Source organism: Cygnus olor, chromosome 34, assembly GCF_009769625.2.
Source record: "Cygnus olor isolate bCygOlo1 chromosome 34, bCygOlo1.pri.v2, whole genome shotgun sequence".
Lineage (NCBI taxonomy): Eukaryota > Metazoa > Chordata > Aves > Anseriformes > Anatidae > Cygnus > Cygnus olor.
In genome coordinates this window covers 647065-659091 of record NC_054091.1, presented here as the reverse complement: position 1 = coordinate 659091, position 12027 = coordinate 647065, and the positions used below count along the sequence as shown (strand labels likewise).

Here is a 12027-nt window from a genome sequence, read left to right as displayed (position 1 = left end):
CTCTGTGAATTTGAACAAAATAAAGGAGCCTGCACTGCCTTCTTTGTCTGATATCCTTCCTCTGAGACCTGGTCTGGCTCTGCAGGGGCAGTGCCATGTGCAGGGGTGCAGAGGAAAAGAGTCCCATCCCAGCAGCACGGCCAGGGAGCACCAGCGCTTGGTGCATGCAGAGCTGCTCTCTTGCCACTGCCACCCTCTCCTGCTGAGCCCTGCTGGTGGGGTCAGGCCCGGCTGCTCCTGTAGCTTGGTGCCAGTGCTGCTGTGGGGCTGTGCTGGGACTGCAGGCAGGGACAGGCAGTGGGCACGGCAGTGGCACAGCTGGCCTCCACTGCAGCACTTCCCTCCAAAGAGGGGATCCCCTCTGGGCACTGCCTGAAGGCTGAGGCCTTCCTGCAAAGTTGCTGTCAAGAACAAGCCCAAGGAAGAAACTCCAAAGAGGCTCCGTGCTTTACTGTTTTCCACATGGGCTTGGTGTGATGAGAACAGAGTCCCGGCATGGACTTTTAGTGATCTGTGGCTGGTTCAGAGGTTCCTCGCTGGTGGCCGTTACCCACGGAGACAGTGAATGGTCCCCAACTCCAAGAGCCCCAATGCCTGCTGCACTACAGCACAAGATGAGGCTGATGGCAGGTGAATGTTTTTGTGGAGGGAATCAGGAGCTGCCAGGAGAGCCCAGGAGATCGGCAGGGGCAGTGTGTGCCTGGGAGACAGCAGCGAATGGAGCCTGCAGAGCATGAGCCTGTCCGAGGTGGACTGACCAGAGCCCAAGCGCTCCATCTGGTGCAAACAGGCTGAGTAGAGCTCTGCAGCCCCAGGGCACACTGCGGGCCCAACAAAGGAGTCTGGTGAGTGATTCCTGGCAGCACTGGGGCAACAGCAGTTACCCCATGAGCTGGGTCTGCCTCGCAGCCTGCCCAGCACAGCCCTGCAGAGTGACCCCGTGCCCTATGCAACACAGCCCCCTCGCTCTGCAGAGCAGCACCGCCAGCTGGGGCTGGGGTTGGAGCTGGGGCTGGGGCTGCCCATACCTAAAAAAACACAGACCTGACACCACAAGAAGAACACCAAACGCTTCCATTAGATTTTGCTTAGTCTCTAACCCAGAAAGGTGAGCACTAGTCCCTAATGCCATATATAAACACCTAACACCCAAAGCCCCCATTCCTGTGCATTAACCTCCTCACTTTCAAACCCTTTCCTAAACCTTAACTTTAGGCACTTGGCCCCTTGGGGCAGGGCAGGAACCGTGAGGTTGCTGTGCAGTCACATGGCATTCAAAGATGAATGTGAGGGGCCATGGATCTGATCAGCTCGTCAAACACAAGGAGGAGATGGGTGGGAATGCTCTGATGAGCTCAGCTCTGCCTCAGGATCTCCTGCCCCAGCAGGAGGAATGTGACTGGGGCAGTGACTGTGAGGTCACTTCTGTCTCTGCAGTTGATAGGGCAGCAGCAGGAACGTGTCAGAGAAAGGGACTGTGAGGTCACTTCTGTCTGAAGTAGCTGACAGGTCACCCTTGACTTCTCCCTGGGATCTGCACTGTTCGGCTGACCTCTGACAGTGGCCCTGGTAGGCCAGCAGAAGGCACCTGGTTGGCATGCTGACTGTGGGATCCCCTCTGCCTACATACCCAGGAGGACCCAGACAGAAAGAAGGCCCGAATATGGGTTGTCCTGTCCCTTCTGCTTGAGTCCATGACTGGACAGCAGGAGGCTGTGTCTTGGTTGTGTTTAGCCAAGAAGTGTAAGGCCAGCAACCGCCCCATCTTGGAAGATGCTGGTGAGGTGACTTCTGTCTGGTTGGCTGACAGGCAGCAAATATGCTGCTAGATTTGGATGCCTACTTGAAGAGTGGTTTCAACCTTGCTGGAGCTTTCTTTGGTCTTTGGTAGTAGGAAAGAGGATGAAAAAAAAAAATTCATCTTGGAAATTTGGAACTGGCCACAAGGAGGAAGAAATGTCCCCCACCATGACTTCGTGTCCAAACTGATACTGGGACATAAAGAAGTTATTGTTACAACTAATTCACTTTCTGCTGGGAGAAATGACCCTGGTGTGAAGAAGTATGTGTGCCAGCTGAGGGATGGAACCCCAGGGATTCCTTCAGGCTGTTTCCCAGCAGGTTCCCCTGCAGCCCCAGGGCCATGGGCAGGGAGCCTGGTGGGGGCAGAGCAAGGGAGGCCTTGGGCTGGGCCTCTGCTGCTGAGTTGGGCTGGGCTCCTGGGCCCAAGGGGAGCTCCTGGCAAGCGGGCAGCGCTGCAGAGAGCCAGCTCTGCCCAGGAGCAGCTCCTCTGCCCAGCGCAGCAGGGCTGGGGGCACTGCCTGCACAGACAGAGTGCTTAAAGGCAGGCAGAAGTGGCAGGATGCACAGAGCTCACTGGGGGAGAACACTTGCCAGCCCTGAGCCCGGTAAGTGTCTGGCTGGAGGGCAATGCAGCCGCAGCTCCTGGAGGAAGGAGAAGCCGGGGGTGCAGGCAGGGGTGCCCAGGGCTGTGGTGCAGAGCAGGGTCCCTGCTGTGCCCCAGGGGCTGTGTGCCGCGGCAGGGCCTCTGCCGCCTGCCAGGCTCAGCACTCAGCCTGCCCGGGGAGCTGCCCAGGGCGCTGCGGGGAGAAGCTGCGGGTGGAAGGAGTCCCCTGGCAGGGCAGGATCCTGCTGCTGGCGGGAGGCTGCTGCCTGGGGCAGCCTGCTCATAGCTCCACAGCACCCTTGGGGTGTTTCCAATGGGACTTTGCAAGGGCATAGACAGGGCAGGGGTTAGCTGCTTCAGTCACAGATTTCCTTAGCCTCTGCTTTCATTTTTTCTTCTTTGGCTTAGTGGGAATAGACATAGAAGCTTTTATTTCCAAGAAGAGCCTGAGACTCCTAAGCCTGCACAAGCAGCACTACAAGGACCACACCAAGTCCGTTTCCTGCCCCACAGCCCATAGAAAGCCCCACCACCACACATGCAGTGTCAGCAGGGTCTGTGTGACCTGGTCTCTAGGACGTGCCCCCAGCGAGCTGCCCCTGGGCAGAGCCCTGCTGCCAGGAGGTGTCTGCAGGGCAGAGCTGAGCACCTGGCGGGTGGGATGGGGGCTGTGACCTGCAAGTGGGAGGCGTGGGGACAGAGACCCAGCTGCAGGCAGGGACAGCTGCAGGCAGCACAGCCATGGGCAGGGAATGGCAGGACAGTGCTAATAGAGTCTGGTACCTCCTTTTCCACCCTCAAGCCCTCAGGATTCAGGATTTGACTCTTAACCTCATCAGCAGGACCTCCGGCAGAGCAGACTCTCCTGAGTTCTTGTCAGTCCCTCCCTGGCCAGGGGAGACAACCCTGGCAGAAGACCTGCGCTGTTTCTCTTTCTTCCAGCACCTGCTGCTTCTGTTCTTGTTTTTTGGCTCTCTGCAGATGGGGCTTTCAGCTACAGCTCAAGCACTGGGTCCCACCATGCAGATGTGTCCAAAGTTCCCCTTCTAACCTGTGGGGCTCAGGGCACTGTAGTCTGTGGGGCAGGAAAATCTGAATCTTCTTCCAGGGAGTTTCTGAGGCCAAAATAATTGGACACCTGTACGTGGGCCAGTGTACTGCACCCTTGAAGACTATTGCTGAGACGAGGGTAGATGGACAGACTGGCTGTCCTCACTGAACTAAGGACAGTCCCTTTGCCTCCAGGGACTCAGAAGATCTCAGCTGGAATACCTTAAAAATGCCAGGGTTTTCTTCCCTAAAAAATGCTCCTGAGTGTGACACAGGTAGCTCCAAGAAAGTAAACCACAAATTCTGGCAGTCAAGTGTTGACAGTGGTAATGTTGGGAAGTGCACATATATCAGAGATAGATTTGAGTAGAGATCACTCCTGGTTCTTATTCACCTAGACCTGTGGGGGATGCCTGCCTTTTGCAAAGACCACAGCAGAGTCCTGTGCTCCCGGTGTCACCCTCCACCAGCAGCACCAACCAGACCTCAAGCAAGGGAGCAGAAGAAAGATCTCAGAAAGGGGAAAATCACTGTGGGGGTTTTAAATGAGAATTGGAACAGGTTTTTCTCAGAGATGTCTCTCCTAATTATCACTTTTTTGTTTTATCACTGTTTTTTGATTGTTTGTTTGTTTGTTTGTTTGTTTTCCTTGGACTGCAGGAGGATCAGATGTCCAACAGCAGCTCCATCACCGAGTTCCTCCTGCTGGCATTCGCAGACACGCGGGAGCTGCAGCTCCTGCACTTCGGGCTCTTCCTGGGCATCTACCTGGCTGCTCTCCTGGGCAACGGCCTCGTCCTCACTGCCGTAGCCTGCGACCACCGCCTCCACACCCCCATGTACTTCTTCCTCCTCAACCTCGCCCTGATTGATCTGGGCTGCATCTCCACCACTCTCCCCAAAGCCATGGACAATTCCCTCTGGGACACCAGGGCCATTTCCTACTCAGGATGTGCTGCACAGGTCTTTCTGTTTGTTTTCTTGATATCAGCAGAGTTTTATCTTCTCACTATCATGTCCTATGACCGCTATGTTGCCATCTGCAAGCCCCTGCACTACGGGAGCCTCCTGGGCAGCAGAGCTTGTGCCCAGATGGCAGCAGCTGCCTGGGGCAGTGGGGTCCTCAATGCTCTGCTGCACACTGCCAATGCATTTTCACTGCCACTCTGTGGAGGCAATGCTGTGGAGCAGTTCTTCTGTGAAATTCCCCAGATCCTCAAGCTCTCTTGCTCTGACTCCTACCTTAGGGAAATTGGGCTTCTCACATTTAGTATTTTTGTTTTTTTGGGATGTTTTCTTTTCATCATGCTGTCGTATGTGCAGATCTTCAGGGCTGTGCTGAGGATGCCCTCTGAGCAGGGACGGCACAAAGCCTTTTCCACGTGCCTCCCTCACCTTGCCGTGGTCTCTCTGGTTGTTAGCACTGGCATGTTTGCCTACCTGAAGCCCCCCTCCATCACTTTCCCTTCCCTGGACCTCGTGGTGACAGTTCTGTATTCAGTGGTGCCCCCAGCAGTGAACCCCCTTATCTACAGCATGAGGAACCAGGAGCTCAAGGGTACTGTTAGGAAAATGATTGCATGGATGTTTCTCAATAGTGATACATTTGCCTTCATTCTCCACAAATGACTTCACTTGCAGGCCTGTACTGTGTTTCATTATCATTAATTGCCGTTGTTACCTTCAGTATCAATTGCATGTATCATGTTATTAAAAATATAGCTTATATTCATTGTTGTCCTACATTCAGGCTGTCTTTAAAGTTCCTCCAGGCCTTTGCTGATCTTTGTGGCCCTCCTCTGGACTCATTCTAATATGTCTCTACCCCAGGTGGGGTCTCACAAAAGGAAAGTAGAGGAGGAGAATCAGCTCCCTCACCCTGCTAGCCACACTGCCAGCTCCCTCACCCATGCAGCCTAGGATACGGTTGTCTTTCTGGGCTGAAACATTCCCTAGTCATTCCAGGTATGTGCTGCAGCCATTGACCCGGCAAGGGGCTTTAGCAGCAGTGAAAGGGGAATCTGCTTCAGTGGTGGTTCTCGACAGACCACAGCCTCCGTCACTGCAGGTCCACCTGCTCCACTGTGGTGTCCTCCACGGGCTGCAGTGTGGAAGCCTGCTCCGCTGTGGTACACCATGGGCTGCAGGGGGACACCCTGCTTCACCATGGTCCTCACCACAGCCCGCAGGGGAACTTCAGCTCTGGTGCCTGGAGCACCTCCTCTCCCTCCTTCTGCTCTGACCTTGGTGTCTGCAGGGCTGTTTCTCACTTCTTTATCTCTCCCAGCTGCTGTTCCCAGCACTAATTTTCCCTGTTTTAAATATGCTCTCACAGAGGAGCAAACAACATCACTTATTGGCTCGGCTCTGGCCAGTGGTGCGGCCCTTATCTAACATGGGGCAGCTTCTGGAGTCTTCTCGCAAAAGCCACCCCTATGGTCCCCCGGTATGAAAACCTTGCCACGTAAACCCAGAGAGTGGTGGTCAATGGCTCTATGTCCAAGTGGAGGCTAGTGAGAAGTGGTGTACCTCAGGGGTCGAGTGGAGCTCAGACAGTGAGATTGAGTGCAACCTCAGCAAGTTTGCAGATGACACTAAGCTGAGTGGTGCAGCGATACACCAGAAGGAAGGGATGCCATCCAAAGGGACCTGGGCAAGCTAGACAAGTGGGCCCATGTGAACTGCATGAGGTTCAACAAGTCTAAGTGCAAGGTGCTGCACCTCAGTCAGGGCAATCCCAGACAAGAGGAGAGACTGGGTGAAGAACTCATTGAGAGCAGCCCTGCGGAGAAGGACTTGAAGGTTCTGATGGATAAAAAGCTTGACATGAACTGGCAGTGCACGTTTGAAGCCCAGAAGGCCAACTGCATCCTGGGCTGCATCAACAGAGGAGGGGCCAGCAGGTTGAGGGAGGTGATTGTCCCCCTCTACTCCACCCTGGTGAGGCCCCACTTGGAGTACTGCATCCAGGTCTGGAGCCCCCAGTACAAGGATGTTGATCAGTTAAAGTGGGTCCAGAGGAGGGCCACAAAGATGATCAAGGGGATGGAGCACGTCTCCTGTGAAGAAAGGCTGAGAGAGCTGAGGATGTTTGGTCTACAGAAGAGAAGGCTCCAGAGTGACCTCATTACAACCTTTCAGTACTTGAAGTAGACATAACAAAGATGGAGAGCAACTCTTTGCTCAGTTGGATAATGACAGGACAAGGGGGAATGGTTTTAAAGAAGAGAGGGGAGATTTAGATTACAGGTTAGGAGGAAATTCTTCACTCAGTGGGTGGTGAGGCAGCGGAACAGGTTGCCTAGAGAGGTTGTAGATGCCCCATCCCTGGAGGTGTTCAAGACCAGGTTAGATGAGGCCCTGAGCAACCTGATCTAGTGGGTGGTGACCTTGTCTATGGCAGGGGGGTTGGAACTAGATGATCTTTGAGGTCCCTTCCAACCCAAGCTGTTCTGTGATATTATGATTCTAAAATCTTGTAGATTGAGACAAAGACAGTTTAACAGGACAGAAAGTGAAGGGAAATAATAATAGTAAAGATGATGATGATGATGATGATGATTATGATGATGATGATGATAGTAGAATGCACAAAGCAAGTGAAGCACAATGTAACTGCTCTCCACCTGCTGACCAATGCCCAGCCCGCTTCAGGCCAGAGCAGCTGCTGGTCGGAGCCAGGCCAATGAGCGATGCTGGTTTTGCCTCTGTGAGAGCAAATTTAAAAAGGGACAGACCTGTTGGGCAACAGCAGCTGGGAGAGAGAGGAGTGAGAAACAGCTGTGCAGACACCAAGGTCAGTGCAGAAAGTGCTCCAGGCACAAGAAATTCCCCTGCAGACTCTGGACCAGCCCATGATGGAGCAGGCTGTCCCCCTGCAGCCCATGGGTCCAATGGCAGAGCAGTTCTCCACGCTGCAGCCCATGCAGGAGCCCCTGGTGGAGCAGGTGGATGTGGCCTGAAGGAGGCTGCAGCCCAGGGAGAGCCCCCGAAGGAGCAGGACCTGGGCTGGAGCTGCAGCTTGTGGAGAGGAGCCCACACAGGAGCAGGGGATCTGGGGGGAGCTGCTGCCTGTGGGGAACCCGTGTTGGAGCAGTTTGCTCCTGACAGATGGATGCTGTGATACAGACCCATATTGGAGCAGTTCTTGAAGAGCTGCTGCCTGTGGGAAGTCCAGGCAGGATGAGTTTGGGAAGGACTGCATCCTTTGGGTGGGTCTCTATGCTGGAGCAGGGGCAGAGAGTGACCATGAAGGAGCAGCGGAGATGAAGCGTCATAGACCGCAGCCCCCATTCCCCTGTTCACTTGTGCTGCTGGGGGGAAGAGGTGGAAGAGGGTGGATGGAGGGGAATGGGTTTTTAGTTTGCTTTTAGGTTCTCACTGCTTCAGTCTGTTAGTAATGCTCAATAAATTATCTTAATCTCCCTACACTGAGTCTGCTTTGCCCGTGACTGCAATTGGTGAGAGCTCTGCCTGTCCCTTAAAACAACTCTGGAGCCCTTTTCCACTCTATTTTCTCTGTCTGTTTCTTTCAGGGGCAGGGGTGAAAGAGTGGTGGAGTTGAGCAGCCCATCAGTGTGAAACCACCACAATGCTCAGACCTATTGCTGACACCAGCTTTGAAAGAAGAGGCAAGATTTCAGGCAGTGCATTGGGAAGATCGTTTTTATTACGCAGATGCTAAGACAGAGTGCTGAAGTACAGGTAGTCAAAAAATGTCTAGAGTATACTGAGCAGTTTAATACCTCAGGAGACATGGGATGAATAAAATCCCTTTTTTCCTAAGAAAGTAATAAATGGAAATAACACTGAAAATCAATCAAAGATCATGATAATGAAACAAGCAGTACTAGGTTTGCAATGGAATACACAGGAAGTCATTTGTGGAGAAAGAGGAAAAATGTATCAATCTTAAGAAAACAACATGTAATCACTCTCCTAATAGCACACTTGAGCTCCTTGTTTCTCATGTTATAGATGAGGGGGTTCGATGTTGGGGGCACCACCGAGTAGAGAAATGACAACACGAAGTCCAGGGATCGGGAGGAGAGGGAGGGGGGCTTCAGGTATGCAAAAAAGCCAGTAATGAGAAACAGGGAGACCATCACCAGATGAGGCAGGCACGTGGAAAAGGCTTTGTGCTGTCCCTGCTCATAGGACATCCTCAGCACGACCCTGAAGATCTGCATATAGGACAGCATGATGAAAAGAAAACAGACAGATGCTAAAGAGACACAAACTACAAGTACCAAAAGTTCCCTGAGGTAGGAGTCTGAGCAGGAGAGCTTGAGGATCTGGGGAATTTCACAGAAGAACTGGTCCAGGGTATTTCCTCCACAGAGCGGCAGGGAAAACATATTGGCAGTGTGCAGCAGAGCATAGAGAACCCCACTGCCCCAGGCAGCTGCTGCCATCTGGGCACAAGCTCTGCTGCCCAGGAGGATCCCATAGTGCAGGGGCTTGCAGATGGCAATGTAGCAGTCATAGGACATGATAGTAAGGACAGAAATTTCTGATGACATGAAGAAGAGAAAGAAAAAGACCTGGGCAGCACATCCTGAGTAGGAAATGGCCCTGGTGTCCCAGAGGGAATTGGCCATGGCTTTGGGGAGAGTGGTGGAGATGCAGCCCAGCTCAATCAGGGCGAGGTTGAGGAGGAAGAAGTACATGGGGGTGTGGAGGCGGTGGTCGCAGGCTACAGCGGTGAGGATGAGGCCGTTGCCCAGGAGGGCAGCCAGGTAGATGCCCAGGAAGAGCGCGAAGTGCAGGAGCTGCAGCTCCCGCGTGTCTGCAAATGCCAGGAGGAGGAACTCGGTGATGGAGCTGCTGTTGTACATTTGCTGACAATGGACATTGTTGCCTGTTAAAGAGGAGAAGGCAGAACAAAGTCAGAACAGTCTTCTCTGAGGAATACCTATTGGAAGTCTTAGATCACCCCCAGCCTGAGCCTCTCTTTGCAGGAGAACCTTTATGCAGCTCTCTTGAGCTCAAGATGATGCTAGCTGAGTGGCACTGGGAGTAGGGACTGTTGTGGAGTACTTCCTGCTGTGAATCGGGAGGGAAAGAGGAACACAGGGAAAACTCAAGTTCCATGAGATTTGCAGTGCTGTTACAAAAAGTTCATGTGAATGCAGAGGCAAAGCTTCAGGGGGTTTGTTTGCTGTGTTTTATTCCATTTGCCCCTATAATCCTTAGGAGACGTACTGGATGGTTGAACTCCCTGAGATTTCCTGTGCAGTCCTTTTGGGAAGACTGGTCCTCTGCTTGATGTCAAAATGGTGCTGCCTGAGGGTGCTAGTAGGGGCAAGAGACTCTGCAGGAGACAATGCTGACCTATAGCAATAAGTAAATGGAACCTGGGGTGGTCTCAGATGAACTGTGTTTGATGTAACAAGGAGTTTTGGAGTACACTTTCTCAAAATTCACCCAACTGCAGAGCAGGGCTTTGTGCATAATGCTTTGGTCTGTTACTTTATACTTGTCCCCCTACAACTGAGGAGTGTATTTAAGGCACAAATCCTTGGCACTTTTATTGCCCACCAAGTGAAACCTTGGGCTCCTGGGAGGCAAAGGGACTGTCCCTCAGGGCAGAGTGAGGACAGCTGGTGTGTCCGTCAGTCCTGGTCTCAGCTGCCCTGTGCAGGCACCTCTGGAGGATGGTCACACTCAGGTGTTCCCCTGAAAAGAACCTGGATGCTGCTGACGGCACCTGAATCGAGGTTCAAAGTGCAGATCCCCAAGCCCCTCACACATCTCATTGCACCTGAGGAGGATCTCAGCTCTCTGCTCTTCTCCAGGGACAGAGAGGGATCATAACAGCTGCCAATATACAGCCATCCAGCAGCATTTCTATGGCCTTAGGATGAAGTTTCTTCTCCATGGGGCTGCTAGATAACACAGGGCTGCTAGGGAAGAGCTGTGCCCTTGTGCAAGGCAGCCTGCAGCCCAGCAAAAGCCCCAGTGACATTAGGGCTGGAAGTCTATGGTGTGAGAAAAAGGAGAGTAGGGACTGGCTCCAGGGGAGGCATCCGCAGTACAGGGATGGCAGGGAAGTGCCCAAATCCCACCTGCCATGGAGTTTCAGGGAGCAGTTCCCACTCACGCCCTGCCCATGGCTCTGCTGCCTGCAGCTGTCCCTGCCTGCAGCTGGGTCTCTGTCCCCACGCCTCCTGCCTGCAGGTCACAGCCCCCATCCCACCCGCCGGGTGCTCAGCTCTGCCCTGCAGACACCTCCTGGCAGCAGGGCTCTGCCCAGGGGCAGCTCGCTGAGGGCACGTCCTAGAGACCAGGTCACATAGACCCTGCTGACACTGCATGTGTGGTGGTGGAGCTTTCTAGGGGCAGAGGGATAGGAAGGGGACTTGTGCAGTCCTTGTAATGCTACTTGTGAAGGCTTAGGAGAGTCAGATTTCTCTTGGAAATAGCAGAGTCTATTTCTATTCCCACTGAGCCAAACAACAAAAAAATGAAAGCAGAAACTCAGGAAAGCTGAGCCTGAAGCAGTGAACCCCTGCCCTGACCCTCCTCTTTCAAAGTCCCCTCAGAAACATCCTGGTGGTGCTGTGGACCTGTGAGCAGCCTGCCGCAGGCAGCAGCCTCCCACGGGAAAGGGACTTGCTGAGGGTCCATGTAACCCTCCTCGTGATGGCTTAGGAATGTCAGTCTCTTCTTGGCTTAGGACTGTCAGAATCTCCTTGGAAATATCGGATCTATTGCTATTCCCACTGGGACCAAGAAGAGAAAACTGAACGCTCAGAAGGCTCAGGAAATCTGAGAGGGAAGCCGAAAACCCTTCTCCGATCCCTTCTCTTGCAATATCCCCTTGAATACATCCTGGTTGTGCTGTGGAGCTGTGAGCAGGCTGCCCCAGGCAGCAGCCTCCCGCCAGCAGCAGGACCCTGCCCTGCTGGGGGGGCTCCTTCCACCTGCAGCTTCTCCCCGCAGCGCCCTGGGCAGCTCCCCGGGCAGGCTGAGTGCTGAGCCTGGCAGGCGGCAGAGGCCCTGCCCCGGCACACAGCCCCTGGGGCACAGCAGGGACCCTGCTCTGCACCACAGCCCTGGGCACCCCTGCCTGCACCCCCGGCTTCTCCTTCCTCCAGGAGCTGCGGCTGCATTGCCCTCCAGCCAGACACTTACCGGGCTCAGGGCTGGCAAGTGTTCTCCCCCAGTGAGCTCTGTGCATCCTGCCACTTCTGCCTGCCTTTACCCACTCTGTCTGTGCAGGCAGTGCCCCCAGCCCTGCTGCGCTGGGCAGAGGAGCTGCTCCTGGGCAGAGCTGGCTCTCTGCAGTGCTGCCTGCTTGCCAGGAGCTCCCCTTGGGCCCAGGAGCCCGGCCCAGCTCAGCAGCAGAGGCCCAGCCCAAGGCCTCCCTTGCTCTGTCCCCCACCAGGCTCCCTGCCCATGGACTTGGGGCTGCAGGGGAACCTGCTGGGAAACAGCCTGAAGGAATCCCTGGGGTTCCCTCCCTCCCCTAGGCACACACTTCTTCACACCAGGGTCATTTCTCTGAGCAGAAAAATAAATTTTTCAGCGTAGGAATCACCTTTACTTGTCCCGTTTTCAGCCAGGAC

General features: G+C 54.1%; 2 protein-coding genes across 2 annotated transcripts; one reads left to right on the top strand and one right to left on the bottom strand.

Moving 5' to 3' along the window:
* The first annotated feature begins 4126 nt into the window (after positions 1–4126).
* LOC121062736 (olfactory receptor 14C36-like) lies at positions 4127–5086 on the top strand. Its single transcript, XM_040542905.1, has one exon. It carries the CDS (start codon positions 4127–4129, stop codon positions 5084–5086), a length of 960 nt encoding a protein of 319 aa, XP_040398839.1.
* Positions 5087–8334: 3248 nt separating this feature from the next.
* Positions 8335–8949, bottom strand: LOC121062735 (olfactory receptor 14C36-like). The gene has a single exon (XM_040542904.1). It carries the CDS (start codon positions 8947–8949, stop codon positions 8335–8337), a length of 615 nt encoding a protein of 204 aa, XP_040398838.1.
* Between the last annotated feature and the right edge of the window lie 3078 nt (positions 8950–12027).

Bases quoted from the DNA above. Each gene is read 5' to 3' on its own strand.
- LOC121062735 (XM_040542904.1), bottom strand. From the start codon at position 8,949: ATGTCCTATGACTGCTACATTGCCATCTGCAAGCCCCTGCACTATGGG.
- LOC121062736 (XM_040542905.1), top strand. From the start codon at position 4,127: ATGTCCAACAGCAGCTCCATCACCGAGTTCCTCCTGCTGGCATTCGCA.